Raw genomic sequence first — 21,695 nt, 5'->3', positions numbered from 1 at the left:
TTATGGTCACACAGCTAATCAAAGAGCAACAAAGTGCCATTATTTTCCCCATTTTACAGATGAATAGACAAAAGCTCAGAGAAGTTAATGAACTCTGTCACAGAGCTAGTAAATGCCTACAGTCTCTTGAGCAGGGAGGAAAGTAGAGAGCTTCAGTAGCTCATGTATCATTACATGGCTGTTTGTTGCTCTTCAGTACGTTGTGACTCAGTGAGACTCTCAGTTACTACTCTGTGTAGTTGGAGAGATGGGAGCCTTCCACTCAAAGAAATCAGAGGCAAATCCTGATGATTGTGATGTGGGATTAATAATGCTTATGAGCGGGGCAGCATGGTCATATAGAGCCAGCCTGGAAGGCATCTTTCTCTCTTCCTCCCTCTTCTCTCTTTCTCTTCCTTCCCTTTCTCTCTCCTTCCCCTTGTTCTCTCACTCTTACTCTTTCCTTCTCTCTCACTCTCTCTCTCTCTCTCTCTCTCTCTCTCTCTCTCTCTCTCTCTCTCTCTCTTTCTCTCTCTCTCTCTTTCACTCACTCTCTCTCTCTCTCTCTCTCTCTCTCTCACACACACACACACACACACCACACAAAACTCAAAGTATGTAAGCATGAGCAAATCATTTTAATTTCTGTCTTCCCCTGCCCCAGCACCTATCTAAACCATATGTTTCAGCTAAGTTGCCATCCTGAATACATAGTCGCCACATTGGCACTTCCCCATGCCATTGAAATGAAAGGTAAAGACCTCCCAACTTCAAAAAAAATAATTATTGGTTCTACGTAGACACTAACTTATTTCCAGATGAGCAGGCCAGTTTGTAAATGGGCCAGTTTGCCCATGTGGGCCTTAGCATCTAATATATCTGTTATTCCATATTCATAATCAGTCATCTCTCTGAGAAAGGATTTGGTTTAAATTCCTTCTCAGTTTTGAAAACCATTCAGAAAATAGTTGACTACACTCCCATTTCTTCATTTTTCCAATCTCATGATTGGAAGTTTTCTGAAAAGGCTCCATCTCCTTGTCTATGTCATTTACCCAGAGCTCCTCATTCTGCCCTTCAGGGCTCAGCAAAATAAGACTGTATCCTAGGTCCACCACTACCACCCCCTCATTGCTGTAAAGAGAAAGTGTTGACCATAAAGGGGCAGGATCTTGGTCTGAAGGCCATTTTTGCTGTAATTCCCACCTATCTGACCCTGGGTCAATTACTTCATGTCCATGAACCTTGGTTTCCTTTGTCAGATGAAGAGGTTGGGTTCAGGACTCTCCAAGGGTCTTTTCCAGCTTGAGACCTTGTAACCTGTACCAATACGGGGCAGTGGTAAGAGATTGAACTTCTGGAGTCCAAAGACCCTAGTTCAAATCCTGCTCCTGCACTTTATTGTGTGACTTTGACCAAATCACTTCCTTTCTATGGATTTTAGTTCCTTATCTGGAAAATGAAGCAGCTGGATAAATAGCTCTCCAAGGGTTCCCCCAGCTCTAAATCTTACGATCCTATGACTTTGTGGTCATTTTTATAAGAGATCAGTTGGCATGCTGAAGTTTAAAAACAGCCCGACCCTTCTTCCTTCCATGCCTTACTCTGCCATCCCCCCCCAAGAAAATTGTAAATTACACCTAGGTATAACTTCTTTGCCACATACTAGAGTTGTGTTAACATTATCTTGAATTATAGCCAGCCTTATTAATGTCAAATGGGACTGCCAGAGGGAATTTACTGTTAAGATTGCTGGCAGGAACACCAGCCAAATGCTAGCAGGAGGCAGGAGCCAGTCACATATCCCACAAATAATAATAATAATTTTTTAAACCCTTCAGCCTAAATAAGTGTTTTTTTTCTTTAAAACCTCTCTCATTCCACTTCTGCTGGCACCCACTTGGCCATATCTGTTGCCTGTGCTGGTGAGCTGCCATTGATCACCCATGAATAGCCCTCTGGGTATTTTATGGCCAGTTTTGGCAACTCAGTTGGAAGTCAATGCAAGTCCTCCTCCTCCTCTTTCTCATTCTGTCTCTTGTGTGTGTCTCTCTGCCCCCCCTTTCTCTCTCCTCTCTCTCTGTTGTCTCTGTCTCTCTGCCCCCTCTCATGTCTGTCTCTGCCCCTGTACCCCTATCTCTGTGTCTGTCTCTATCTCTCTTGTCCTCTGCCCCTGCTCCCACCATCTCTCTGTCTTTCTCTGTCTCTCTCTCTCTCTCTGCCACCCCTTTCTCTCCTGACCAAAACAGGGCCCTGCATTCCTTAGCTGTGATCCATGCAACACCATGGCACCGGCAGCAACAAAGGCGGCCCCCCTTCGCCCTACATTCCCATGCTCTTGTGTATGGCCTGGCCAGCCCCGAGCTTATAAAGACGCCAAGCAGCCAGAAGAATTGGGGTTTGTTGGTGTTACTTTTCACAAGCACATTAGTGATCAGGGGTTGGGGGTGGGGGGACAGCAGGGGTTCCTTGCCTCTAGGGAAAGGAGGACAAAATTAGAGTGTGGTTTCTGCGTTTTTTTTAAAAAGACATATTTTGTACATTTGCCTGTCTAGTGGTGATATTTTTCTATAAAGGCAGTGATGACTTTTCAGCTCTGCTGGGATCTTTATAGATGGGAAAGCCCCAGCACCCTGACAGTGATGAACTTGTTTGGTTGTACTCCATTTGTTTATAAAAGTCACCGTTTGCTGATATATCAAACACATTTTTTCCTCCTCCAAGGCAATGGCAGATTCACAACAAACCATCTTTCCTTAGCTTTGGACTATCATTTTATGGGATCTCAGTAAAACAAGTTGAAATTCTCTCTTTTATTTGTTATTGCTTCTTTACAAAATGCAGTTCCTGGAAATCCACCCTTTCTGACCTCAGAATTCCAGGTTAGCTGACAAGAGCCATCCATCACTATGCCACACGGAGAATTTCTTCTCAGTTGGAATTAAAGGGGGTTGATGGGTAAATATAGTATCGTGCATATTCCAGGGGCTAATTTCGGATGAGTAAGCATTTTTCCACTTAAGTTGGTTAAGTGGCGACCTGGATTTACTTAGCAGTCCCCTTCAAGGGAAGACTTTGAAGTACCCAACGTGGATCCCACATGGTATGGGGGAAAGAGTGCTAGAACCAGAGTCAGAAAACCTTTATTGTCTCTGGGTCTCAGACTACATGACTTCCGAGGCTTCTAAATTTGTGAGCCCATGTATAAACTTGGATGGGTGTCTTCTCTATGTGTCAGTTTCCTTCCCTGTAACATGTAGAGGTTGGAATGGATGACTTCTAAGAATTCTTCTCACTTTAGACCTATAACCCTATAATCAATTACATTCTAGGAACACGGGCATTTTGGTTATTCATCAGAGATAGGGGGCTAGACTGGAGCTATCTTTGGATCGATACCATATAACTTTGTGATGAGAAAAAAATTTAAACCAATATATTTGCCATCATCCCCTCTCTTATTTCTACCACTTGGCTCTGCTGTTTCTCATTCTGGCATTAGCTCCCTTTCCCATAGTGGTTGGTGGTTATACAATGTGTTTGTCTCCATTTTCTTACTGGATTCTCTTAACAGAAAGGCAATGTAGGGAAGAATATTGGACTTTCAAGTCAGGAAATAAGTTTCAGCCCATCCCTGTCATAAATTATTATTAGCTGTGTGACCTTGGGCAAGCCCCTTCCCCATCTCTGGGACTCAATTTTACTATCTCTAAAGCTGAAGAGGTGGGATTTGATTTCTCAGATCCCTTCTAATATGAGTGTTGTATAATCCTATAATTTGACAACATTGTGAGCTACCAACCTTAGTTTCCTTATCTGTAAAATGGTAATTACTAAGAGCTGAGGTGATTTGCTCAAAGATTACATAGTGAATAATTGTCAAAGCAGGGAGAACAATGACTCATGACATCTTGATGGAGTGATAGCAATTCACTGATAAATTCACTTAGGCAGAACAGGTACTGGACTCAACTAACTTGGAAGCAGATCTGAGGAAGTATAAATAAATTCTACAGTAAAACTGTGGCATGTGGTATGATTGTCCAATGGGGAAACCAGCTTTTAGCCCACTTCTTTGCCCAGTATCCATTTCACTTGAAGATAGGTTCAGAGTACAAACCATTCTGGTTGACAGACCATGCATTTGAGGGGAGATACCTGGAAGCCTGACATTCAGGTCCTGCCTGAGACACATGCTGGCTTCCCAAGATCTTTGAGAAGTTACTTAACGTGGACTATGCAACTTTCTCAAGACTAAATTGCTGAGGTGCAGCTAGGTGGAACAGTGAATTGGATCATTGACCCTGGAGTCAGGAGTTCCTGAGTTCAAATGTGGCCTTAGACATTTAATATTTACTTAGCTGTGTTGACCTTGGGTAAGTCACTTAACCCTATTGCCTTGCCAACTTTCACAAGTATAGGGAGATTCCTTAGCTCTGAATGCCCTGAGCAATGAAATCCTGAGTTCTGTTTTATTTCAGACATGAGGAAATGAGACTCAGGACAATGCAAGGAGCATGAGAAGCCCCAGGGTCATGTCCCAGCTCTGATAGTCACTAGCTATGTGACCTTGGACAAGTCAGTTCCCTTTCAAGCTTCTGTCTGCTCCTCTGTAAAATGGGTATACCAGCACTTAGACACTCAAAGGGTTGTTGGAAAGCCTTCAGGCCAACAATCAACTGTTAGAAAGCACAACCCTTCTTATGGCCCCTTGCCTAGGTAGTAGTGATACAAAACCAAAAAGAAACAACCTGCCCTGAACTAAGAATAAGAAGCAAAGGAATGGGGGTTTGTAAACAGTATAAGCCCCATCTGAATATGAACTGCTGTTAGCATCATCCTTTTTTCCTACTGGGCAAAGAAATGTTTTGTTTTTCCTTCTTTAAAATTTCAAGGAGACCTTCAAGTTTGATTTTCATTTCTGCATCTTCCCCACACTCAGCCAGAGCTTCCTAATACTTCATTTAGAAGTCAATCCCCAAAGTCCATAGGTTGCAGGTCTCAGCTTCCAACCCTCGATGTTACTGAGCCTTGCAATTACAGTGAGAATTTGTAGCAACAAGGTCCAACAAACGCTCCCCTTCCCTCCTCACCTCCCAGGACATTGTGGGAGTCAGCTGCTATATCTTACTTTGGGATATGGCTTTTGGTTTGTCAGTCATGTGGTCCCCAGGGCAACTTCTTAATGTGACAGCAGATGGTGGGTAGCCTCGATGGGGAAAACCAAGTATTCTTTTGGCCATGTCACCCTAGAGAGTGAGCCGTCTTGAAGAAACATGAGCATTTGGAGAGATGTGATATACTTATTTGGTACCATGGAAAGAATGTGAAAATATAACTGAATAAAGTACAGTTTATGAGTGCTTCTTTTCCAGAAGGGAGAGTAATTTTATGTATCTCTCTCTCTCTCTCTCTCTCTCTCTCTCTCTATATATATATATATATATATATATATATATATATATATATATATAAAATATGTCATCTCACACACATTATTTTAAAATCTAGATTGGTACCCAGAGGTCTACACTGCTGAGTTTTTTTTAACATTGTCCTGTGTTCTCTTCCCTGCTAGATGCTATGTTGATGGTAGCAGAGAGACTTGAGGGACCTTTTAACATAGAGTCAGTCATGGATCCCATCGATGTGAAGATTTCAGATGCAATTATGAACATGCAGGAAAATAGTGTGCAGGTGTCTCAGAAGGTAACGAGGCCAGAATTGATACTTAGATAGTGGGGGGAGAGTTGGCAGGTTTTTCAGGAGTCTTTGTTTCCTCTTTCTAACATGACTGGGATCCATCTGATGCAGGTTTTTCAAGGTTGTGGACTCCCCAAGGCCCTCCCAGCAGGCCGAGCCTCTCGTTCTGTTCCTGAAAGTGGCTTCAGTGCCCGCTTTCGGCCATATAATCCAGAGGAACGACCAACCACAGCTGCTGGCACAAGCTTGGACAGACTGGTGAGTAGGGTTTTATCACCTGGGTATCCATGAGGCCTTCCACGTAAATGAAAATGGGTATGTAGTAAGTTGGACCTCACCAAATTATTTGTTTTACAAGCTTAAGAAACAAAGTAATGTTTTCAGAAAATTGTATGGAAGCATCAGGGTTAAGGAGGCTACCTCACCTTACTATTTCTATTTCATTTAAAAAGTTACAGGAGTGGAGCAGCTAGGTGGCGCAGTGGATAGAGTACAGGCCCTAGAGTCAGGAGGACCTGAGTTCAAATCTGGCCTCAGACACTTTATAATTGCCTACCCGTGTGACCTTGGGCAAGTCACTTAACCCCATTGCCTTAAATAAATTCAAAAAAAAAGAATTGTAAAAAAGTCACAGGAGAAACTGATGTGGCAGACTTGATAATGTCTTTAAACTCCCAGTGTACTATATTAAAACCTCTCAAACTGGGGATGCAGTCTCAGATCATCTCCAGATCATAAATATAGGCCAAGCCATATCTCGATGGCCTTGTCACTATTGACTTAGTCTTTGGTGAAAGATTGGTCCGACCACCAGGAAAGATACCAAATATGTAGCCACCGCAAACAAAATGTGCAGGGCAGGAAAACTCAGACCCATCACAGCTGAGGCCCATGAAGAGAGTATAGTCCACGGCTGAGAAGCTTAATCTAAATACCTGAAAAGGGCAATAGAAATCTCCTGTACGATGCCCGTCTTCCTAAAATGGCTGCCAAACATTTGTTTCACAACATCCAGCCAAGAAGGTACTATTTTCCACATCAGCCCACTTCTACTTTGGACAGTTCTCGTTGTTAATATTTTACTTATAAGCTAACATCAAATCTGCCCCTTTGCATCTTCTACCCTCTGGGACTAAACATGTCTAATCACATTGCTTTATGAAATCCCTTCAGATACTCGGACAGCTAGTGCATCCCTCCCCCTAGCCCCTTCAGTCATTTTTAGTTTCTTCTATAAGTCCAGGCAGGTCTCTATATTCCTGAGCTTCCTTCTTGTTCTAAATTTTTATCCAATAAATTGGTTCAAGTGACCCTAGCTACCTAATAGCAACAAAGGTGGCTCCCCTGAGGTCAGCTTCATTATCTCCCATCAATAATTCTCTCCCTCCTTCCCTTCCTTTTATTCCTTCCTTTTCTCCTTCCCCCAGCTGATGCTAGGAATCACACTATGTTTACTTGACCCCTCCATGTCTGAGATGCTAATAAAAGCACCCAAGTTTTGTCCTCATGCTAGCTTTATGATTTTCACCCAGCCTAAAAACTTTTGAGATGGAATTTGATTTTCTTTGGGTGTAGTTTTTTTTTCCCTATATGGCACTGGGAGCAGAGGGGAGAGTGGTTGTGTGATTCACATGATGGCTTGTCTTCACCAGGTTACAGATGTCAAAGAGAAATTAAAGCAGGCCAAAAAATTCTGGTCCTCCCTCCCGAGCACCATGTGTAATGATGAGAAGATGGCACCCGAGCATATCAGTGAGGATGAGTGCTGGAATGGAAATGCAAAGAGCAGGTTGGAATGGCCATATACAAAAGCCCAATTTTTGTTTTGGGGGGTATTTGGGAAGAGGTTTGGCCAGGTTACAGGTAGAGGAACTTTGAAGCTATCTGTAGATGGAGTCATAATAATGGTTCCTCTGTCTATAGCGCTTGTAAAGTATACTTCATCCTGCTTACCTCAGTTTCCTCATCTGTAAAATGATCTGGAGAAGAAAATCGCAAATCACTTGAGTATCTCTGCCAAGAAAACCCCCTATGGGGTCACAAAGAGTTGGAATGGCTAAAACAAAAGAAAGAAAAATAAATCCAGAGCAGTTTCCTCACATTAGGTACAGGCAGGTAATATTTTCCTCATTTTACAGATGCGAAAACTGTGGCTCAAATCAGCGAAGCAACTTGCCCATAATTCCCCGGGGTAGTAACTGGTAGTGGTACTCTCCATAGATGCTTATTGATCGGTGTCTGACTTAAGAACAAAGGCAGCAAGTTCAGTTCAACAGAAGTTTATTAAGACACTATTGTGTTCAGGACCCTGCACTCAGATGCCAGAGGAAGACAGGAAAAGGAATAACGTGTTGTCCCTGACCTCTTGGAGCTCCCATTCTAATGGGGCTGGGGAAGATCTATATCCACAAACTCAATTTTCCATGGGAGGAAGGCATCTAGAAGAAAGGAATGAGAAATTCAAGCAAGGAGGAAATGGAGGAGATTATAGAAGGATTCCTGTAGAGACAGAATATGAGCTTGGGGGCTGAAGGAGATAGATGGTATGATTAGATAGGCATGTATATGGAAAATCCATTCTATGGGCTTTGGCTTATGTAAATGTAAGGCCAGATCCAGACAGGATCTGGGAACAGCGGATTTTCTGTTGGGGTGGGTTGGAATGTACATTGTTCTAAGGGGGGATACCTTAAAGTAAGTCTACAAAAGGTGTGTGCTGTGATGATCAAAAGATCACTGTAACCTTAGAGTCAGGAGAGACCTGAATTTTCATCCTAGCTTCCATGTTCACTACTTATATAACCCTGGACATATCTTTTAACCTGTGCAGTCCCCTCTTTAAAATGGTGATGATAATATTTGGATCATCTACTTCATAGACTTGAAGGAACATACTTCAGGAACCTTAAAAGTATCTATAGAAATGCTAATGTCAGTTATCAGATTTCTGTGTACTGGTTATACACATATATTATCTATCTATACTATATATATATATATATATATATATATATAGGTATATTTTATATAATATATATACACACAGAGATCTATAAAAAAATTTTCAATTTTGTTTTTAGGGGGAGGGGGAAGATTTTTGAAAGAAAGAAGATCCAGGTACAAGTTGATAGCCATAAATGGGCTTTAATGTGACTTGATCACATATATGAGCTCTTACACTTGACTATTTGTCTCAATTGGGATTGACTTTTGTTTTAGGTATCTCTTAGCAGTGACTGGAAATGGATTAGCCAATCAGGGAAATAATCCTGAGGTTGAAGTTGACATCACCAAGCCAGACATGGTGATCCGGCGTCAAATCATGTCTCTCCAGATAATGACCAGCAAAATGAAGAATGCTTACAATGGGAATGATGTGGACTTCATTGATATTAGTAGGTTGCTTTGGTTATGGGTTACTGGTGAATACTTTTCCTGGTGAAGAGAAGCCCCAACAAACTTGTATATTTTGTTCCTCCTAGGTGATGAAAGCAGTGGTGAAGGCAGTGGTAGTGGCTGTGAATTTCAACATTGCCCTTCAGAGTTTGAATTCAACGTGACTGACAGTGTGGGGAAAACGGTGGCTCCCGGTAAAAGCGCAGTCGAAAACTCGGCTGCCAGCACCATTTGCTGGTCTCATGTTGTCCTGGCCTTTTGCCTCTTGTTCTTGGCTATGCAAAGACAATGGAGATAATTCAACCACTTTGAACAACAGACTTTCACTACCCATGCTAAAAGGCACGCCAGTTTTCACTTTTTATGCCATCCTAGTGACTTGGCTTTTTAAATTAATGGACAACCGTGTACAGTTCTTACTTTAATGGCCATTGGTTTAATTAAAATGGCAACCTGGTTTTTTCATTCACTGTTTTGGGAGGGCAAAAGGAGGACTTAGACTCAGAGTCAGTCCTGCCCACCCAAGAAGCATTGTTCAACGTGGCTGACAAAGTGTATATACCAAGCTGTAGCTAGCTGTGCGTTTGTTTGAATCACTCTATTGGTTTTTTGTTTTGTTTGTGGGGTCGTTTGCTTCTTTTTTCTTCCCTTTCTTTCCATTTAAGATCTCACTGCGTTTCTTAAAAGAAAACCAGGGTCCTCCCTTGGCATGAGACAAACCTGCCTTTCGGAAATCTGCATTGGCAGTACAGGGGCAGGTTTTATTTTTTTTAGCATATTCAGAATGAGACAAAACAAAAAAACCACCCGGCCAGCAGAAAAATGTTTTACACAGCAACATTTCCATTTTGCCACATTATGGTAGTTGCTTTATCTGGAGAGAAGTGGAAGGTAATTTGTTTTCTATTATACAGTAGAGCCAAATGTGAAGGCATAATTGGCTAGGGAGCCATATGCCCGATTGTATAAAGCATTAACGCCAGGAACAGGTTATATAGACTTCATTTATAGCTGGTTATTGGAAGAGGCTGCTGAGCCCCAGTTTTGCATAAGCTAAGATCTGTGGGCCATTCCCTGAAATCTCTTGTAACTAAAGTGAAACTCACTGAAGTTTCCCCATTCAATCTCAATTCAATTCACCAAGCATTTAGTAGGCACCTACTGTATACCAGATGCTGTGCCCTACACTGGGGATACCAGAAGACCATGAACCAGCCCCTGCCCTGAAAGAGTTTATAAGTAACTGTGGGCTTTGTTGGCAGGGAGGGGTTCAGCTAAGGGTACTAGCCAAAGGAGGGACCAAGATAGTCCTTTTCACCTTTCTGGATAGTTCTCCCTCCAAAAGCTTAAGGCAGTCAAGTGTTCCCAGTGTGTCTAAACCTCAGATTTATTTTTTTTTTTGCTCCACCATGGACAAACAACAAATGTGGTTGCTTAGTTTTGTAGAACCCCTGCCTCTGTCTCAGGAGGACATGCCCTTGAAATTGTTAGTGCCAGAATAGGGATGGGCTCATTCTCTTCCCCATCCTTCTCTAGATCAGGGCCATGTGTTTTCTATTTGGCTAGCAGGGGACCTCCCTAATCCAGTGCTGGAGGAGGGAATAAGGTGAGGCTATTTCTTTGATCCCTAGAGTAAGACCTGAGCCCACAGCCTTGGCCTTAAAGCAACATGGATGGGGTGGGGTGGGGGGGCAAGAGGCAGCTGTTCATTTGCAAATGCTTGTATGAATTTCATTGAGATCTTCATTCTCAGAGATTGTAAGGTGGCTTATTTGAGGGTTTACCCCCCCCTTCTACACTGCCCTGGCCCTCTGATTAATAAGCCAGTGGTACGGTACAGCAGCCGTGTTGCAGCCAACAAATCTGAAACCATTTTAGCATGACCTTAGTGCCCAGTTCTGGAGAATAGGTAGAGCCAATAGACCACACCTCGTAGGTGATCTGCAGTCCTTAGAGCACCTTGGGAAAGGCCCAATTTTCTCTTGTCCCATCAATAGAATAATCACAAGCTTGACTCCAGAAGAATCCTTTCTTCTTATTCCTAAATTGGAGTGAAGGCCAAGTGGCAGTTCCTAAGAATATGAATGATGCAACAGATCACCTTCAAAGTAGTTAGCAAACCTGCAGAAAAACTAAAGATGATCTACAAGTCTCTTGCAGTTTTCAACACCCATTAGGAACCTAACCAATGATACAGAATCTAAAAGGAGGTTTGTTGGTCATTGCGCATACCTTCGGTCATGTGAGAATAATTCTCTATTTTTATATTGAAGCGTAATTACTTGATAGCTCAGGGTCAACATTTCATTCACCGTTTTACACTAAATGTCTGCAAAATGGGGAAAATGGAATATTTGGGGCTGTTGTAAACAGAGGCTTAATTTTATTAGTTGTAGCCAGTTATTTATTAAAGCATGATGTTAATAAAATAGGCATATTCCAACTTGTGTGGCTTTTTTCTTTCATTAAAAAAAATCTCATCCACTGAACATTGAAAAGGTGTATATATATATATATATATATATATATATATATATATATATATATGGAAATGGAGTGTTTCGGATGCTTCGCAATTCCACAAGTGTGCCTCTTTTCTCCAGTGAATATCACAACCCATCCAGCTTGGTAGGATTTGCCAGAGCCTGGGATCTGCTGCCATAGCCAGAAGGATACATGGAACCCCGCCCCCCCCACTACCGTGAAGCACTGAAGGACTTTGGGAGAGTTAGATGGGGCCAGTAGTCTAATAAAGAACTAAGTTGCCCAGTTAGAAATTAGTGATGTCTTTTTTGGAGGAGGGGGCAAGGCAATGGGATTAAGTGACTTGCCCAAGGTCACACAGCTAGGCAATTATGAAGTGTCTGAGGCCAAATTTGAACTCAGGTCCTCCTGACTCCAGGGATCCACTGCACCACCTAGCTGCCCCCATCCAGTTAGAAATTAGAATAGATTAGAATAGATGCTAAGACTTGTATGAATTCCCTTTTTCACCTCTCCTGGTTTTGCTTTTAAATTAATCATGTTGATCACATAGCGCTTGAGAGAGCCTATCCCTAAAGACCTGGTTTGATTTTTTTTTTCGTTCCAACTCTGAACTCTGTTCACTGTTTGCTTTCAGGCCACTTTTTGAGCATGCCAGTATTTCCACATGCTCCATTCTTGATAGTTCGTGTTGGCATTATAGGCTTTTTTCTTATTTCTTTTCATTCCTTCTCCCATTCTCATTTATTATTGAAATCATTTCTTGCTTTTCAACTTGAACCCTGCAATATGCTGACTTTGTGGATCTTTCCCATTAGAGCTACCCAGAGGTCCCTTGGACTTCTCATCAGCTGGAAGGCTAGTGGCACCAGAGGAAACAAACATGAAGTCATGTAATTTAATTCAACATACATGTAATGATTACCTGCTAATGCCATGGCCATCACTTGGAATTCAAAGCCAAACTAAAACAGTCCCTTACATTCTATAGGGATTTAAGAGTTAGGAGGCAGCTTTGATGTCAGCTTGTCCAATTCATTTTAGGTTTTTGCAAGGCAATGGGGTTGAGTGACTTGCCCAAGGCCACACAACTAGGTAATTATGAAGTGTCTGAGGCCGGATTTAAACTCAGGTACTCCTGACTCCAGGGCCAGTGCTCTAACCACTGTACCACCTAGCTGCCCCTTGTCCAATTCATTTTAATGATGAGGAAACTTGGGAGCTATTCTACACGTGTAGAATTCCAGAACTAAGATTCAAATCTCAGTCATACAACTCCATATATAGTACTATTTCTACTAAGAATTGATGCCACCCCAAGGCAAGAGGTGTCACACAAAAACCAGCTTAAAGAATACAGTCAGGGGCGGCTAGGTGACACTTAATAATTACCTAGCCATGAGGCCTTGGGCAAACCACTTAACCGCATTTGCCTTGCAAAAAAAAAAAAACCTAAAGAATACATTCAGGGACAGAAAACCCCCTACTATGTGCAAGATATCACACTGCATTCTAGGATCACCAAGAAAAAAAAACAATCCCTCCCTTCCTGAACTTAAATTCTACTAGAATAGTCTTTTACCAAGGACTGTCTACAGCATGTGAGTTCTTTGTTTTATAAAGCTATTTATTTATTTGTTTGTTTGTTTATTTGTTTATTTGTCTATTTATTTATTTTAGGGTTTTTTGCAAGGCAATGGGATTAAGTGGCTTGGCCAAGGCCACACAGCTAGGTAGTCATTAAGTGCCTGAGGTTAGATTTGAACTCAGCTCCTCCTGACTCCTAGGGCCAGTGCTCTATCCACTACACCACCCAGCTGCCCCTTTTTATAAAGTTATTTACAAATCCTATGCATTCCAAAAAGTGTGTTTATGTGCATGTGTGTGTGCATATTTAACAAAAGGTGAGGCAAATCCATTTGAAACATAAATCTGTCCCAATATAAATGATTGAGAGTAGCCCTGAAAAGCTGCATTGACTTGGCACTTCCCCAACATTGTGGACTTCTCTGAGCTAGTCACCCTACGTTCCAGTTAGTAGGTGACAGGTCATTAAATGGTCAAGACATGTGAGACCTACCTAAAGACAATTTCAAAATCTCCTTGACATGCTAAAGACGAACTGAATAAATGAAATGGTAACCATAGTTTGTTTCCAGAAACCTTGTTTAAATTTAAATAAACCTTATTTAAAAGACCTTATTTTACAGAATCCATCCATGGATGGAACCTAGCGACCATCTAACCCAATTCTCTCAATTTAAAGATGAGGAAACTGAGGCATACGGTGAGTTGCCCATGGTCCCACAGTTAGTAGGTGACAGGTGGGATTTGAACCCGAGTCTTCTGACTTCAAACCCTCCTATGCTTTCTATTAGACAACCTTGCCTCCCAACTCTCAGAGATGGGGAGCTGAAATCAGGGTTGGTTTAGAATTCTTTTAAGTTTTCAGACTTACAATATAGTTTTTTTGAATTAATAAAGATTTTATTTATTTTGAGCTTTACAATTTTTCCCCTAATCTTACTTCCCTCCCCCCACCCCCCCACAGAAGGCAATTTGCCAGTCTTTACATTTTATAATATAGTTTTAAAATCAATAGTCCCAAATAGAGTTCAACAATATGTTAAAGAAAGAAAGACCTATCCCGACTAAGATATATGGATGGTGGTTCAATGTGAGGAAAACAATCCATTATAAATTACATCAAGAGAGAACTGCATGATTATATCGAAATGTGGCATTCAAGCTAAACATTTTAAAAACAGGAAAAGAAGCATCTTTCCATGATATGAGAAAGGTATGTATTTTCCACTGATAAAATTTAAACAGATTTATATTTTTACCCCTTCTATTTAGCCTATTTTAAGAAACGACAGCAATGAAAAAGTTTTAAGTATCTCTTGCTTTAGTTGCATACCTAGAAAACCCCAATCAGCAACAACAAAAGTAATGGCATTAAATATCTTTTAAGTAATAGGATAAAGTCAATTCCTTTGCATTTCTAGGTTCCACCATAAAGAATCAAGACAAAATTCTAAAAAAATACCTTTTATAACAATGACAAATGTTTCCAGTATTTGGTCATTAAATGGTCAAGACATGTGAGACCTAGCTAAAGACAATTTCAAAATCTTGACATGCTAAAGAGGGACTGAATAAATGGAATGGTAACCATAGTTTGTTTCCAGAAATACAATGAAAATGGTAAAACTTCCCAAACTTGCAGAATGAATGCAGTGCTCAACAAAAACCAACGTGTTATTTCACAGAATTAGATAAAGTGAAAACAAAATGAATATGGAAAAATAATCAGGCAAGAATGCCAAGAGCTATGAAAAAGGAAATCAGTAGAGTGACTAGCACCACCAGATAGCAAAGTGTACTATAAAAGTAATCCTAAAAACTGCCCAGCACTGGGAAAATCATAGAGAAATAGATCAACGGTGCAGAAGAGAGAAGCCAGAAATAGAACCCAATTAATACAAAAGAAGATTGTTTGATAGACTCACTGAAAACAAATACTGGAGACTCGGAAAAAAATAAACTCTGGAAAAAATGTAGGGCAGAAAAATGTTGTTATCTCACACTATTTAATAAGGTAACTGGTTTTAACATATGTAGACATGCACATTGAAAGGAAGCAAACAACCTGCAAAGGAGGGAATGCAACTATTAACCATAGGAAAACATACTCGAATTCCAAAATAATAAGGGATATGCAAATCAAGTCCACCTTAAGACCCACTCTAGTGGCAAAAAGTTCAAAATAAAAACAGAATTCAATGCGGAAGGGGCTGTGGGAAAGCAGGTGCTGCCATGTTGGTGGTATGGTTGCAGACTTTGTAGAAACACTTTGGAGAACAACAATGCATAGTGGCATTAAACGAGTTCTTCCTTTTGTCCCAGCAATGTCGGCTGGCATTTATTACTTACTATGTGCTACATACTGAGGATAGGCCAAAGAAAGGGCAAAATAGGGTCTCTGCCCTCAAGGAGCTCACATTCTAATGGGGGAAATAATATGTTAATAAATGGGCATATATTCAAGGCTCAGGAGTTTGAGCAAGATTTTGCCCCTTGTTTTGTAGATTTATTTGACCATTATTAAGTAATCACTTTTTAAAAAAAGATCAGTATTCAAACTTTTGCTACTCAGCTAAGGACCACCCATAAAACAACTCCTATTTTAAGATTATAAGACTTAAAAGAATCATAGAATTTGAGAATCAGAAGGGTCTCATCGGCCACATAACCCAACCCATTCATGAGGACATTCCATAAGTATCAAAGCTCCACTCAGACATTTGCCAGGAGGGGAACCTACCACTTCCTGAGGTGGTGCATTCCACTGTCGGATAAGCTCTAATTATTGGGAAGTTCTTCCCAGCATCAAGCCTAAATGTGCTTCTTGGCTCCCTTTTCCCCTTTCTTCCTGGTTTTGCCCTTTGGGACCAAGCCAAGCAAGTCTAATCCCCCTTCCAGGTGACAGTCCTTCAATTATTTCAGCATTGTTTTCATTTTCTCCCTTAGTCTTTTCTCCAAACTCAACAAGCCCACTTCCTTCAGGTGATCCTTATATGGCATGGACTCTAGCCCTTAGCATTCTTCCATTTATCAGTGTCCTTTGTAAATGTTGGCACCCAGACCACAACACATTAGACAAAATATATGGATACATAGGATAGTAGATTTTGAGCACAAGGAAGCCAAAAGCTACAGTGGTTAAGTAACACTCCCAAGGTCGCACAAGCAAAAAAGCAATTCCTCTGATTTCAAATCTGTAACACTTTCCCCTGCCCTAGTTCCCACTAGCTCTAAAATTTACAAAGAAGATAATTTAGTTACTCAGTTTCATACAAACTACCAAAAAGTTACCTTTTAGAGCTAGGAAAAATAGTATAAAATTCAACTGGACAAAAAAAAGTTCAGAGAATCAATGAAAGAAATGTGAAGGAAGGTGATATACAAGTCCTAGATTTCAAACTACTTTCCAAAATAGTAATCATCAAAACAATCTGGTACTGGCTAAGAAATAGAATGAGAGATCAGTGATTCTACTCATTAGGTATACAAGACCCTGTAGTAAATGACCAAAGTAATCTAGTGTTTGATGAACCCCAAGATCCAAGTTTTAGGAATAAGAACTTAAATTTGACAAAAAAAATTGCAGGAAAACTGAAAAACACTGGCAAAAACTAGCTTACAAACCAACATTTCATACCATATAACAAGATAAGGTCAAAATGGACAGATGTTTTAGGCATAAGAGGTAAGAATATGAGTAAATTAGGGGAGCATGGAAAAATGTACCAGTCAGAGCTATGGATAAGGGGAGTTTATGACCAAACAAAAGATGGAGGATTAACAGAAGTAAAATAGATAATTTGGATTACATGGAATTAAAAAGCTTTGGTACAAACAAAACAAATGAAGTCAAAATTAGAAGGAAAACAGGAAACTGGAGGGGGGAATGTAACAAGTTTAATCTGATAAAGACTTCATTTCTCAAATAACTAGAGAACTGAGTCAAATTTATAAAATAAGAGCCATTCCCCAATTGATAAGTGGTCAAAGAATATGAACAGGAAGTTTTCAAAAAAAAGCTATCAGTAGTCATATAAAATATACCCTAAATCACTAATAATTAGAGAAAGCAAAATTAAAACTCTGAAATTCTGTATCCTCAGACCTGATTGGCTAATATGTCAGAAAAGGAAAAAATGCTAGAGGGGATGTGGAAAAATTGAGACACTAATACATTGTTGGTAGAGTTGTGAACTAGTCCATCCATTGTGGAGAACAATTTGGACCATGCCCAAAGGGCTATAAAACTGCATATTCTTTGACCCAGTAAATACCACTACTAGGTCTATATCTCAAAGAGATCAAAAAAAAGGGGGGGGAAAGGATCATTAGTACAAAAGTATAACAGGTCTTTTTTTGTGATGACAGAGTTGGAAATCAAAGGAATTCCCATCAATCAGGGAATGGCTAAACAAATTGGGGCAGATGATTGTGGTGGAATACTATTGTGCTATAAGAAATAATGAGCAAGATGCTCTCAGAAAAACCTGGGAAGACTTATATGAACTCATGCAAAATTAATTGAGCAGAACTAGGAGAACATTGTACACAGTAACAGCAATATTGATGGTCAACTGTGAAAGACTTAGCTATTCTGATCAATACAATGATCCAAGACAATTCCAAAAGTACTGATGATGAAGAATACTATCTACCTAACAGAGAGAGAACTGATCAATTCTGGGTGCAATTTGAAGAATACTTTTAAAAAATTTTGTTTATATTTTACTTTTTGTGAGGCAATGGGGTTAAGTGACTTGCCCTTGGCCACACAGCTAGTAAGTATCAAGTGTCTTAGGTCAAATTTGAACTCAGGTCCTCCTGATTCCAAGGCTAGTGCTCTATCCTCTACTCAACCTAGCTGCCTCTGTTTGTATTTTCTTTTGTAATATGGAAATAGGTTTTGTATCACTTCACATGTATAATTGATATCAAATTTCTTGCCTTCTGAAGGAGAGGGGAGGAGTGAAAGGGAAGGAGATTTTTAACTCAAAATTTTTAAATGATTGTTTAACATTTTTTTATCTATAATTGAGAACTATTTAATAAAATAAAAATAATATTTAAAAATACATAGAATTTACAAAGCACATTCCTGACACCAATCCTGTGAAGTAGGTAGAGCAAGGATTATGGAGATAGAAACCAAGAAGAAATTGCAACTTGCCCAAGGTCACATCAGAGCCAGATTTTGAAGGCCATACTGCTTCGTCTGTTTGTTTCAGTCTCTCCTTCCTTTAATCTATCTTCCAATGCAGCAAATGGAAATTACTAAATCACAGCTTTGCCATGTCTCTCCATAGCATAAGAAGCTTCAGTGGCTCATTACTTTCTCTAGGAAAAGGGGAGGACTACCATTTGCCAATTAAGACCTTTCGCAAGCTATCTCATTTGATAGACGAGGAAATTGAGACCCAGAGAATGGAAAGGATTTACCTAAGGTCACACAGGTTTTAAGTAGCAGAGGCAGAGTCCTTATCAGACTGCTTCCCTGAAACTTCAATCTCTTCCACTATAAATCCTGGTTCTTGCTAAGTTTAGACAAGTCACTTCCTCTCTTTGAGTCTCAGTTTTCTCATCTATAAAATGAAAGGGGTGGTTCATTTTTGTCTTAAGTCTATGATTCCATAACCTGTTTAGAAAAATAACGACATGTACAAGAAGCTCATGTCAAGCTAATCTCCCAGGATTCTTTAATCCTAACAGTTGCCAGGACTCTGATGCTCTAAGCTTTCCTTTTTCCATTCTTAGCCAAATTTTACAAAAGAAGAAATTAAAACCCAGAAAAGGGAAGTGACTTGCTCCAGCTTATACCATGAATAAGTAGCAGAGCCAGGATTAAAAATCCAGTTCATGTCATCCACATCAACGAGCATCTATTTTTTTTTCCTTTTAAAGATTTTATTTATTTTGAATGTTACAATTTTTCCCCAATCTTACCTCCTTCCTCCCACCCCCCACAGAAGGCAGTCTGTCAGTCTTTACATTGTTTCCATGGTACACATTGATCCAAATTGAGTGTGATGAGAGAGAAATCATATCCTTAAGGAAGAAACATAAAGTACAAGAGATAGCAAGATCAGACAATAAGATATCAGATTTTTTTTCTAAATTAAAGGTAATAGTCCTTGGTCTTTGTTCAAACTCCACAGTTCTTTCTCTGGATACAGATGGTATTCCCCATTGCAGATAGCCCCAAATTGTGCCTGATTATTGCACAAGGTTGATCCTTACCCCCATGTTGCTGTTAGGGTGTACAGTGTTTTTCTGGTTCTGCTCATCTCATTCAGCATCAGTTCGTGCAAATCCCTCCAGGTTTCCCTGAATTTCCATCCCTCCTGGTTTCTAATAGAACAATAGTGTTCCATGACATACATATACCACAGTTTGTTAAGCCATTCCCCAATTGAAGGACATTCACTTGATTTCCAATTCTTTGCCACCACAAACAGGGCTGCTATGAATATTTTTGTACACATGATGTTTTTACCCTTTTTCATCATCTCTTCAGGGTATAGACCCAGTAGTAGTATTGCTGGATCAAAGGGTATGTACATTTTTGTTGCCCTTTGGGTATAATTCCAAAGTGCTCTCCAGAAAGGATGGATGAGTTCACAGCTCCACCAACAATATATTAGTGTCCCATATTTCCCATATCCCTTCCAACATTGATTTTTGTCCTTTCTGGTCATATTGGCCAGTCTGAGAGGTGTGAGGTGGTACCTCAGAGAACAAGCATCTGTTAAGTACCTGTTATGTACCTACACTGCTCTAAGCAGCTAGGGATATACAAAGGCAAAAACATGGTTCCTGCTCTCAAAGAAATCAATCTAATAAGGAAGACAACATACAACTCTGTACATACAAGATACATACTAATATAAATAGAAAATAATCTTAGGGGGAGGCACTAGCAATGGGGAAAACAGGGAAAGGCCTCTAGAAGAGGATGGGATCTGAATGAAATCTTGAAGAAAGCCAGGAAAGCAAAGGTGAGAAAGGAAAGCATTCCAGGTCTGGGGAAGAACTGGAACCAAGATATTGGAGTTGGGTGATGGAGGATCATGTGGAAGGAACAGCAAAAAAGTCAATGGTGTTGGGGCATAGAGTAGGGAGGGCAGTAAGATGGAAGAAGACTGACCTCATCTGGTCTCAGGCTCTCTGCTTCCTTCCCCTGTAGCTGCAAATACCTCAGGAATTTCCCAGGACTTACCAGGGAAAAGAAAGTTTCAAGAAGAGGTCCTCATTTGCAGAGTTCCTTCCTCAATAGTCTGAAAATGCAAAGGTTGAAACAATTATGTTGCATAGAGAAGACAAGATAAGGAGTAACAAGAGAGGTCAAGGTGATAACAGTGTTTATTATTTCATTTGATTCTTGCAAGAGCCTCAAGAATAGGATATTCTTAGAGACATTATTATTCACATTGAACAGTTGGGGAAACATAAAAGTGACTCAGCCAAAGTCACTTCTCCTTTCCAGGCCTCAATTTCCTCATGTGTAAAATGAGAGGGTTGGGCTTGATGGCCTCTGAAGTTGCTTTCAGCTCTAGAGCTGGGATCCTCTGAGTCTCCAAACCTATGGGGGAGTTGAGTGGGATTCAAACCCAGGACTCATACCTAGGAGCAGTACTCTGCAGGACCCTGCAAAGCAGGCAGCAAGCAGTAGGAGCACAGATTGATCATTGGAAGGAACTTCTCAGGGAATATGGAGTCTTGGGGTACTTAACCTGGGGCTCACAGACCACTAAGGGCCCCCAGACCTCAGGAGCTCCATTAACTTAGTTATTTCATCATAATTGGTTTTCTCTGTCACCTCATTTATTTTATTTTATGTATTTGAAAAGATAATTGTGAGAAGGGACCCATCCATAGACTTCATTCAACTGCCCAAGAGGTCCATGGCACAAAAAATCTTAAGAAGAACCGCCCAGGGGCAGCTAGGTGGCATAGTGGATAGAGCACTGACCCTGGAGTCAGGAGTACCTGAGTTCAAATCTGACCTTAATAATTAATAATAAATCAGACACTTAATGATTACCTAGCTGTGTGGCCTTGGGCAAGCCACTTAACCCCATTTGCCTTGCAAAAAAAAAACTGAAAAAAAAAGAAGAGGAAGAACCGCCCAATGTAACTTCCTTCATGGAGTTATTGTCTATTCTACAGGTAGTGGTGTTTAAGGCACAGGCATGGAGGGGTAGGAGGAGCTACTCAGACTTAGTCCCCCCGATGAGAACAGAATCATCCCATGAAGCCAAAGTTTGACTTTCTTCCCTTTCTTCTGTACCCACATACTTCCAGACACTATCCCTTGGAATCTGAGTTGAGCAACTGACAGGAAAACTAAGTCATGACTGGTTCACATGGCACCCATCTTGGAGGGTGAAGGTGAGTTGGGGAAGCAGCACCTACTACATGCAAGGTCACTGGGGATACAAAAGCATGAGCTATGCAGTCCCACTCTCGAGGGGCTTATGTCCTTGTTAAGGGACCAGATTTAATTTAAAAGATAAGTATATATATATATATATATATATATATATATATAT

The 21,695-nt window shown here is 40.5% G+C and overlaps 1 protein-coding gene across 1 annotated transcript in view; it reads left to right on the top strand.

The window, feature by feature from the left end:
• GPC4 (glypican 4) overlaps positions 1 to 11,521 on the top strand; it is a 141,100-nt gene extending 129,579 nt beyond the window's left edge. The window contains exons 5-9 of the mRNA XM_074206849.1: positions 5,558 to 5,688; positions 5,794 to 5,940; positions 7,335 to 7,471; positions 8,902 to 9,077; positions 9,165 to 11,521. Coding sequence (XP_074062950.1) covers positions 5,558 to 5,688; positions 5,794 to 5,940; positions 7,335 to 7,471; positions 8,902 to 9,077; positions 9,165 to 9,376 — 803 coding nt within the window. The 3' untranslated portion in view covers positions 9,377 to 11,521. The remainder of the gene's footprint in view (positions 1 to 5,557; positions 5,689 to 5,793; positions 5,941 to 7,334; positions 7,472 to 8,901; positions 9,078 to 9,164) is intronic.
• The last annotated feature ends 10,174 nt before the right edge of the window (positions 11,522 to 21,695 follow it).

Source organism: Macrotis lagotis, chromosome X (assembly GCF_037893015.1).
Source record: "Macrotis lagotis isolate mMagLag1 chromosome X, bilby.v1.9.chrom.fasta, whole genome shotgun sequence".
Classification (NCBI taxonomy): Eukaryota; Metazoa; Chordata; class Mammalia; order Peramelemorphia; family Peramelidae; genus Macrotis; species Macrotis lagotis.
Note: the sequence above shows the minus strand (reverse complement) of the source record. Positions and strands in the feature narration are given on the sequence as shown.